Consider the following 10,050-nt stretch of genomic DNA (forward strand, 5'->3'; position numbering starts at 1 on the left):
ATTCCCGGCTCAGCACGGCCACCTGGTTGCCAGGAGCCTGGGGCGCGGCCCCCTCCCCCAGGGCGGAGAGCCCTGGGGTCCTGGGGCTGGCGTTGCCCAAGGCCCGGCCGGCCTGGGCCGCGCCTCCCGAGGCCAGGGGCGGGTTGCAGCGTTNCGCGGCGCCACCGCCGCCGCCGCCTCCCCGCGGAGTGACGCGCCCTGCAGCCAACCGGGGCAGCCGGGGGGGAGGTCCGGGAGGGGTCCTGGGCGGAGCCGGGCCGCCCCTTATCCCACGGGCTCGGGGCTGCTTCTCCCGAAAACTTCAGCCCTAATTGTCCTGGGAATGTCCGAGGTAGAGAAAGGGAACGGGGGAGCAACGAGAGGCTGGAGGATCGGGGCCCTTTGAGAAGGAACGGGGTGGCGGGAGAGTTGCCCCTCCCCCCTCCAAAAGCCCCAAACCCATCACGTTCCCAAACCTTTCCTCGGTCCTCTTCTCCGCGCCCCCGCGAGCCCGCGATCCAGGGGATGGAGAACTCGGGGCGAAGGAGCGCCGAGCCAGGCGGCGAGCGGGAGGGAGGCCGGGCCGCGGGCGGGAGGCGGACCGGCGTGGGGCTGGCTCTTCCCCACTCGCTTTTTTTTTTTTTTTTTATNATTTTTTTTTAGTAATTTTTTATTCTGCCCCAGCTGATGTTTGAGCCAGCATGTCGCGGAGGAAGCAAGCGAAGCCTCAACATTTCCAATCCGACCCCGAAGTGGCCTCGCTCCCCCGGCGAGATGGTGAGTGCTCCGGCCCGCGCCGCGGACACACACACGCACACACACGCACTCGCACTCACACTCACGCACACCCGGACCCACGCACACGCGACTGGCTTCCGCGCCTACCGCCCCGCCGCCGCCGCCGCGTCCCTGTTCGCCTTTCCCACTCAGCGTATTTCTTTCTTTCTTTCCTTCTTTCAAAGATTTCTTTCTTTCTTTCTTCCTTTTTTTTTTTTTCTTTCTTTCTAATTTTCAATTTGCCTNCTGTGTCGGGGTGCCCGAGCCCGACACGCCGGGGTCGCGCGGCAGGGGTGTAGCGTGCTCTTTGCTGCTGGGTGCTTCCGAGACACAGTGCAGGCGGACGGGGAACGGTTTCGGGGGGCCCGCGACCCAAGTTTATCCCCGCATCTTCCCTCCCAATACGTGCACCCCCTGCCCAGCCCCGAGGAGATCTTTAGGTTGGGTGTGCGCCCGCAGAGGATCGTGCTTCCAGGAATCCTAAGGGTCTTTTTCCAGGGCCNTGCAGGCGACAACTGCGGGGTCCCGAAGGAATGAACAAGTCTAGAACAAAGTTTGTGTGAGGGCGCCGAGGCCGAGAGTAGGAGAGATTCCGGCAGGGGATTTAGGGTACGGAGGGGGGGGGCCTCGAGTCCCTCCTTGTCCCTGAAGGTGGTTCACTCTAGGGGCCTCCGAGTGCCCAGGCCCAGCGCTGCAGGCGAAGGAGCGGCGCCCGGTTCGGTCCCGGGCAAGATGCTCGCCTCTCGGCCGCGGGACCCCCGGGGGGGCTCCGCGGCTCCGGGTGCCACTCGGAGCGCTCAAATCCTGGGCAGCCTTGTGGGGTACGGAGGAGGGAGCCTGGACCCCGACAGGGCTCATGAGCGTGCCCCTGGATCGGCACCTCTGTCCACTGAACTCTGCGGCCGCCCGGGCCCCGCGGTCCCCGGGCTGCTTGCCCAGAGGCCTGCTTCTCCGCAGAGCTGGGCTGGGGACCCGCGCTGAGCCCGGGCAAGGCAGGCGCTCCCACCCCCGTCACCCAGGCTGTCGGGAGAGGGGACTGCCGGCATGGGGGAGTCCCTGTAAGAAATTGGGGAGAACTGAGGCCGATTAAGAATTGTTTACAGATATTTGCACCCCCCACCCCAGTACTTTCTCCAGCTTCAAGCCTTACCCCGAGTCTCTGCGATTTTTAGTCCGCTGTGATGAGCCCCCGAACCCCGCTTTCCACCCGAGGCCATACCGGGGATGCGAGGTAAATCTGGGTGAAATTACCCAAGGCCGCAGCAGCAGCTCCGAATATTTTTTCCGGGTTTTCTCCGCTGGTTTCTTCTGCTTCTCTCGCCCCCACACCCTCTTTCCTAAAGTTTCTGATGAGACCTTCCGCCCCGGAATACTGTTCAAGTTCCCAGTGTGTGTAGGAAAAACCGAAACGGTAGAAGAAAGCGTTTTTCGGATCTTGTGTTTTGTTTTGTGAATTTGTACTGATTTCACACGTTTTCAAAAAAGGAGCCAAAGGCTCCGTCTTCGGGAAGAAATGATGTGTGGTAGATCTTTGCCTTTCTCCTGTCGCCTTCTGAATCCGGAATTTTTAATAGTTAAGGCTTCTCATAAAGCGATAGTGTAAAAGGAGTTCACTACCTCTTACCATTATTATTTATTAGGACTTTTTTTTTTTTTAGTTTATTTGAGCTTTGAGGTAAGTTAATTAAGTAACTGAATCAAGTTTCCTTTTCTTTCTTCCTCGTTCTTTCTTCCTCTTTCTGTCTCTTTCCGTCTCTTTCCTTTTTCTTCTCTTTTTTTTTTTCTCCCCCAAAGCTGATTCATTGTCCTAAGAAGCAGTAAAGTGTTAGGGGCAAGGAGTCCAGAGCTACTCTCTCCTCTTTCTCACCTCTCCCCACCCCCCCCTTTCTTCGGTGGTAATGGTTTTAGGTTATGACTGTTTTTACATGGTTGAACAATAAGTTTGAGGGAAGCTGCCTAGAGGGTAGATTTTGTAATAGGGTTACAGGATTTAGTATGTTGTAATAATATTAGTACACAACTAATCCTTCTCAGCGTCTGACTTTACAGGAGGACCTTCCACACTCTGCATCTTTTTATTTGGGTGCAGTTGAAAGATGGAGGGACCAGCAATATCTGTTCGTTTCCCTACACAGAACACACACTTGAAAGAGTTGATGGCGTTGGAGGGTTTGGTGTGGTTTTTGGTTTTGTTTGGGGGTTTCTCTTTTCACACGTAGGAAGGTTACTGCATTTTTAGAAGACAACGCCTCACTCAAACAACGTGGTTCCTTTTCCCTCCACCGTAAAATGGTCTGAAAGTATGGTGCACGAAACATCGAACAAACCGCGTTAAGTCTGGCCGGTGCCCTTAACAGATGCTAGCACTTCAAGATTGGGATATCTGCCTATAGCAGGACCTGCAAAAGTTTGTGGACCCCAGTAAGAGGAGCTTTGTACTGTGTGTCTTGCATGAGTGTGTTTGTGTGTGTGTGCGCGCACGCGTGTGTGTGTGCATGTGTGTGCACGCGCATACAAAGAAAGCCAGAGCCACGCTAAACAGACACACGGGTAACTCCATCAGGACAAGTTCAAGAAAACAAGATGATGTGGTCGGTCTTCCCATGTTCATGTTTTAATTCTACTTGGGTGCAGCTGTAATGCCACAAACACCCTGCATTAAAGTTGGGAATTTTTCTATTTCTTACGCAACCAGGATCGTGGCGCAGATTAACTTGTCTTTTAAGTAATAGTCAGCGAGCGAGCCTGGAATTATTTGTAGAAAGATGAAAGATGACCGCCCCTGGAAAAATTATTTACTGAGAAATACTTCTGAGGAAGGGGGCTGTTAGAATCTAATGATTTTCTGTGTGGGTTCTTCACTGAACTCTGGTGTGTGTGTGTGTGTGTGTGTGTGTGTGTGTGTGTGTGTGTGTTGGGGTTTCCTTCCTTTGGGGTGTTTCTAACACTCAGGTTAACTGCAGGGATGGCCTCGTTCAGACTCCATTCATTTATTAAAGTATTGTGGCGCTCAGCTTTTTCAAGGAAAGGATAATATTGGAAGAAAGATAAAAACATCATGAACTGGAGATAAAACATTGACTCCTATAAAGTATCATAAACATTCCTCTTATTTATATTAATAATGAAATTCTATTATTTACCAAAGTAATTTACTCATTGTGAGCTGCTTAATGGCAAGACATTGATTTCTGGGCCCAAAAGGTTACAGAGAACTATAATTAATTGCTTTTTTTGAAAAACCGACACCTGCAAGATAAGGCAGTTGGAAAGAATTCATGTTCATTCAGGCCTATTTTAAGTTTGTGGCATCATGGAAGATTCTGGATGAGAAAACGCAGTTTGGGGGGAATTTGCATCGGGCTGCAGATACTCTCTGAAATGGTGAAAAACAAACACCCAGACAAAGTGTAGTTGGGCATGAGAGAGCCTCTGCCAAAGTGACTCTGTGATAGCGAGCATCTCGTGGTCTCTTGTACAATCAAGTTTCTCTGTGGTTTATAGGTCCAAGCGCCAATTTATAGGTTATTCTTTGGGGACTTTATTTCATTTCTGCATTTGCAGGTAGCAAGTCCTCTCCACCGAGAGCCCTTCGGAAGGCAGAGACCCACGTTTCTCATGGGGACATCTTAGTGGGAGTCCGAGCGGTCAGCACCGCCGCCCCCCCCAACTCGCCTCGCAGTTTGCTAAGTTTTTTGAAATGGTTCAAAGCCAGGCTCCTAACTGGAACAAAGTCCTCGTGCAGTCTTAATTCGCTTTTTCCACCGACCTGTCCTGGTGCAGCTGGCCACGGCGCCCAAAATATTCTTAGATTACCAGAACTGCAGTGACGTAGCAGTGTAGCGAGAGATGGTAAATTATCCTGAGCCCCGGCACCCCTCCCCCCACAGAAAAAAGTGTGTGTGCCAGGCTTTACAAAAGCTAAAGTGTCGAGCTGTTTTAACCTTTGCTAGCCTCCTCCCATGCAGAGGTGACAAGGTCCAGATCATAATATGTCCTTCAGTATCTTCCCAGTGACCCCCAAATTGAGTCTTGCTAGTCACTTAGCAGGAAGTTAGTAGTTTATTTTAGTTTCACCTTATCAGCTTGGCGTCTTTTCCTAACCTTATTCCCCGGTCACCCTCAGATACCAGACCCCCAAAGGGGAAGATTGACAGGTAGTTCCCATAGCTCAGCTTTACCCTCAAACAACAGGGATTTAGTTTCTTGTGCCTCTGCCAATGTTTATGTAGTCAAAGTTTACATCTCGCCTTAAGGAGTCTCTCTTTTTACGCGTCACTGGAATAGGAAAGCCACAAAGAAGTTTCTGAACAAACCCTTGCAAGTGGAACCCCATCTAGCGTTCAGTTTGATTCATCCGAGGGGAAGACATTTTCCCCTTTTCATTGATTGTGTCCGTTAGGTGGGCTGGTGTCCCCGTTTGAAAAGCAGTGTCTTGCCCATGCTGTTATTTTTCCCAGAGCTTTCGCTTGTATTCTTCCGCTCAAGAACACACTAATTCCTGCCAGGGCATGGAGGGAATTGAAGTGGGCCAGTAAATGTGTCATTTGGTTGCATATCACAGAGAGGAAACTTCAGACATGACAGAGAATGTGCAGAGCGTATGTGGCAGTGTTTAAAATTTCTTTGGCATCTTCAGCTGGACACTCGGATTTTGGGCTTTTCCCAGATCGGTGCAAAACAATAATGATAATAAGAGAAAGGTGAAAGACCGATCAGTCAGAAATGTGGGTGATGGCCTCTCCAAATTGGTCTCCGGGAAAAAGCAGCCTGTTAAAACTAGGCTCCCAAATCCTAGTCACGAGAGGTTCTATTAAAAATGTTAATGTGATCTTAAGGTAATGGAAAATAAAGTGAAGGCTCTTTCTGAAGCACTCCAAAAAAGAAAACTAAATGTGGTAGAAAAGGGTTGTTTTGTTTTGTTTTGTTTTGTTTTGTTTTCCTGGCTGGCTAAACCTTGCTGTGTGGGGCATAGTTTTATTTTTGTTTTCACAGTAGACAGATATACTGGAACACTTCCATTTTCTGCCTCCTATTCTGCAATGTTTGGTGGAGATGACGAAAAACCGACAAATTTGAATTGGGGGTCAAGTACCTAAATAGCACAAGAACTAAAACAGCTGGGGTTTTAGTATAAACTAAAGGAACTACAAGTTCACCCCCTTTTCCTCTTAAAAAAAAAAACCCAGACAAATCCTGGGGACCTTTGTGTGTGTGCATACCCAGAAAACCACTACTTCTAAAATTTTCCTGTCCGACCAGGATGATAAAATTAATTTGTATGCAGAATCCATAGAGAAGGGACTGGAATGTTATTTTCACCACAGCACAGAGAGCAAGGCAACTGTATTTACTATAATGGGGTCACCAGTTGCAATCCTGTGTAACAGATTACGGAGAAACAAGATAGCAGCCGGCCAGAAAAATGAATTAGAACGTGTTAGTGCGCGTGTGTCTTATTACAACTTAAAATATTCCCTTTGGTGGTTAAAGATTCAAACTAGTCTTTGTGTTTTGTCTTTGTTATTTTTGAGCCCCCCTTCCTTGGAATTCAGTTCAGAATGCAGATAGATGTAAAGTTAAGAGCTATTACAGTACAGCGACACCTGCTTTTGAAATAAATCAAAATAGATACCAGAATTTGTGTGTGTGTGTGTGTGTGTGTGTGTGCACGCGCGCTCTATCATAAACATCCGGAAATTAAATTAGTCGACTCTACAGTGAGATCAAATGTCAGCTTATTAAAATGTTGTGAAAATCCACGCTGAAACCGGGCAGCTTTTTAACACAGTCCTTCTTCGAAGCAAGCAGGCATATTTTTAAGCACCTATATTTTCCATCCAGTTAGCACAACCCTAAATAGAAAAATGTTCAGGTTGAAAAACTTGGAAATTCTCAAGTGAGTCTTGAAGCAGCACGAATGTAGAATTCAAGCACAGGAAAGTAATAATCGGTGAAATCCTGTAAAGTAACCTTTGTATTTTTTCTATATATTATGAGAATATCAGATGTTTATAAGTTATAAAGAATTAAAATGCCCTTTAATCGTGAACACAGATGTGCTAAATATTTGAAGCAACTACATTGTAATGTGTACAATTGATGAAGTCAGTTTTCTGATTTCCCTTGCTAGTTATTTAGTCCTGAATCTGTCATTATTTGTCTAAGCCCAGCTGACCAAGCAAAACTGTGTTTTAAAGTGGCTTTATGTTTTGATAAATGTGAGCTGGTTGAAAAGTATTTTCCACTGAATGCAGAGCTTAATAGAACATGCTGACATAATAGTTTTAATGCATTTTGTTGAAAATGTGTGAACAAACAGAATAGCTTTTGTTCCTTCATAATTGGCTGTAAAAGTAGATGGAAACATAACCATTACATATGGAAATGTGCAAAGAGAAAGAAATAACATTTCTGTTGAATATATTAGGAATTGCATTTCCTAGTTTAAAATAAGCATCTGAAATGGATGCATCATTTAAAATTGGTTGTCAAAATAAGAAGCTTTAAACAGAATTTTTGTCACATTATTTTTGTCCCAAGTTAAGCGACGTAACTTTAGCGAATTTCCTTTAATATTTTGTTTACATTATTTTAAGGCAGGGGGAGAGACAGAAAGTGCTTAGAACAGCACCTTGAATGTGCACAGGAATCCGGTGCCAATTAGGATGATTAAACATTAAATTAAAACTGAATCATTATTGGTATTTTCTGCTACAGCCAAGATCTGTTTGGTATTGTTAATGCATTTTGCTGCATACCCTTGTGGAGATTAAAAGATGGGTATTAGAAAAGCTAGCTTGTTAAGTATAACTTAGCTACTCAAATAACACTCGCAGTGAATAAAGTGTGCCTACATTTGGCATACTTCACTGGGGCTTCTCATCAGCCCGGCATCACGCAAGGCAAATAGAGTTAAAGGAATTCCCACAAGTTAGTATTTAGGTATTAATTCTGTTTTCCAGAATGCAAGACTACTGAAGCCATTTGGGATGTTCGCCCCAAACAGGCAAAAGCCTGGCTCTTACCAGTTGACTCTTAAGTTTACCAAAAAAAAGCAACATTTTGAGTTTGTATTTATTCATATTTGCAATTAGTTTTTTTTTTTTCTCCCCCTGCAAGTTTTCTGGGAGATTCAATTTGGAAGTCATGGAAACTAACTATTATCTGATTCAGTTCTGCAGAAAAGCATGCAGGGAGGTAATCCTTGAATTAAACAGNCTTCGGAGATGACCACACAGCATTTGTACAACAGAAGTTGGTGTTCCCCATGCTGGGCAAACAATGGGGCTCCATCCTGTCTTTGAATAGGACGTTAGCTTGGAGTTGGAGATTTTTATGTGTAATTTACAAATGGATCTTAGTGAGAAGAAATCTGAGCAACCCGTGGAAACAAACATGAAATAAAGGGATTTTTTATAATGAACGGGTCAGGACAATCTGTTAAACAATCGCTAACAGTTAAGAGCAAACTGTTTTTAAAGGCATTCAGACAGGGAGAATTGCACAGCATTTTCCGAAGCAAGAATGATCTCCTCCCTCCCCCTTAACTGCACGTCCTTCTATAAGTTGATGTTGAATCAGAAATGTAAATCTTGGGCCGGGTTTTTATAGATAGAAAGAGCACTCTGGATGAAATGTTTAGAGGCGTGACGTTGCCATTTGGAGCCCAGTGGCGTATATAACTTGAATAGCGGAATTGGTAGCCAGGGTTGCATTCTTTAATTTTAAAAATAAACATGCCATGGGGTGATCTATAGGTGCCAGCCAGGCCTTGTAACGGATTATGATCATTGTGTTTCTCTTCGGTGTGTGTGTGTGTGTATGTGTGTGTGTGCTGCTTTCTTGTTTGTATTCAACTGAGTCTTGAGCGGTTTGGAGGATTTGTTACTGGTGGGGGTAACGCGTGTTTGCCACTGATCAGCCTTAGCTCCGGTTCTGGGTAGGGGCTGGAGGTGATTTTGAAGTTGTCAGTCCTCGGCTTGGCGATATGCATTTCTCTCCCCTCCCTTGTCAACAACTGATTGGAATCTGAATGACTACAAATTAGTTTAGTGACAGAACAAACTGTCACAGATATCTTTGAATCAGTTGAAAATGAATAAGGTTGACAGAAACTCCAGAGCCTAATAAGTCCTCAGAATGGATGCTGGACCCTCTCTGGATGAGTAGACAATAAGGTGTATAAAATATTGGAAATCAATAGTTTGCTATGGAATTTCATTATGCACCAATGTCTTTGCTTGGTAGTATTTTATATTTTGATGGATTATCTGAAGACCAAGGCTATCTGAGAGACTGGATTGATGGGGATTCCTCCACACCCCTTAAAATTTAATTAGGAAGGTTCTTGGGTAATATCGACAGATCTGGCAGGCCAAGAGCCTTAAGTTTTGAAGACGGAAGACAGTTGATCAACTTGCTGCTTGCTTCGAAGTCACGGGTGACCCCGTGTGTCCCGGCCCCCTTTCTAACCCTGTCTCTTTGGATGTTTGCAGGAGACACAGAGAAAGGTCAACCAAATCGCACCACCAAGAGCAAGGACGCCCACGTCTGTGGCCGGTGCTGCGCCGAGTTCTTTGAATTATCAGATCTTCTCCTCCACAAGAAGAACTGTACTAAAAATCAATTAGTTTTAATCGTCCATGAGAGCCCAGCCACCCCACCTGACACCTTCTCTCCCAGTCCCCCTCCCGATAATCCCGACGAACAAATGAATGACACCGTTAACACAACAGATCAGGCCGACAGCGGCGACCTTCCGGAACGCAGCGGACGCGACAGGGAGGAGTCCATGGAGGTGGAGGCCCCGGCGGCCAGCAAAGGTGGCGGCGCTGCTCTGGGCGGGGGCGGGAGCGGGGTCACCCCAGGCTGCAGCGGCGGCCCCTCCGCAGGTACCTCAGCGATCACAACCTCTCTACCTCAACTTGGGGACCTGACGGCACTGGGCAACTTCTCCGTGATCAACAGCAACGTCATCATCGAGAACCTGCAGAGCACCAAGGTGGCGGTGGCCCAGTTCTCGCAGGAGGCGAGGTGCGGCGGGGCCCCGGGGGGCAAGCTGGCCGTCCCCGCTCTCATGGAGCAGCTCCTGGCCTTGCAGCAGCAGCAGATCCACCAGCTGCAGCTGATCGAGCAGATCCGTCACCAAATACTGCTGTTGGCCTCTCAGAACGCAGACTTGCCAACATCCTCTAGTCCTTCTCAAGGTACTTTACGAACATCTGCCAACCCCTTGTCCACACTAAGTTCCCACTTGTCTCAGCAGCTGGCGGCAGCGGCTGGATTGGCCCA

At 47.2% G+C, this 10,050-nt stretch overlaps 1 protein-coding gene across 1 annotated transcript in view; it reads left to right on the forward strand.

The window, feature by feature from the left end:
- The first annotated feature begins 673 nt into the window (after positions 1-673).
- SALL1 (spalt like transcription factor 1) overlaps positions 674-10,050 on the forward strand; it is a 13,770-nt gene continuing 4,393 nt past the window's right edge. The window contains exons 1-2 of the mRNA XM_077751389.1: positions 674-756; positions 9,255-10,047. Coding sequence (XP_077607515.1) covers positions 681-756; positions 9,255-10,047 — 869 coding nt within the window. The 5' untranslated portion in view covers positions 674-680. The remainder of the gene's footprint in view (positions 757-9,254; positions 10,048-10,050) is intronic.

The sequence above is a fragment of the Crocuta crocuta genome, unplaced genomic scaffold (assembly GCF_008692635.1).
Source record: "Crocuta crocuta isolate KB4526 unplaced genomic scaffold, BGI_CrCroc_1.0 scaffold124, whole genome shotgun sequence".
Classification (NCBI taxonomy): domain Eukaryota; kingdom Metazoa; phylum Chordata; class Mammalia; order Carnivora; family Hyaenidae; genus Crocuta; species Crocuta crocuta.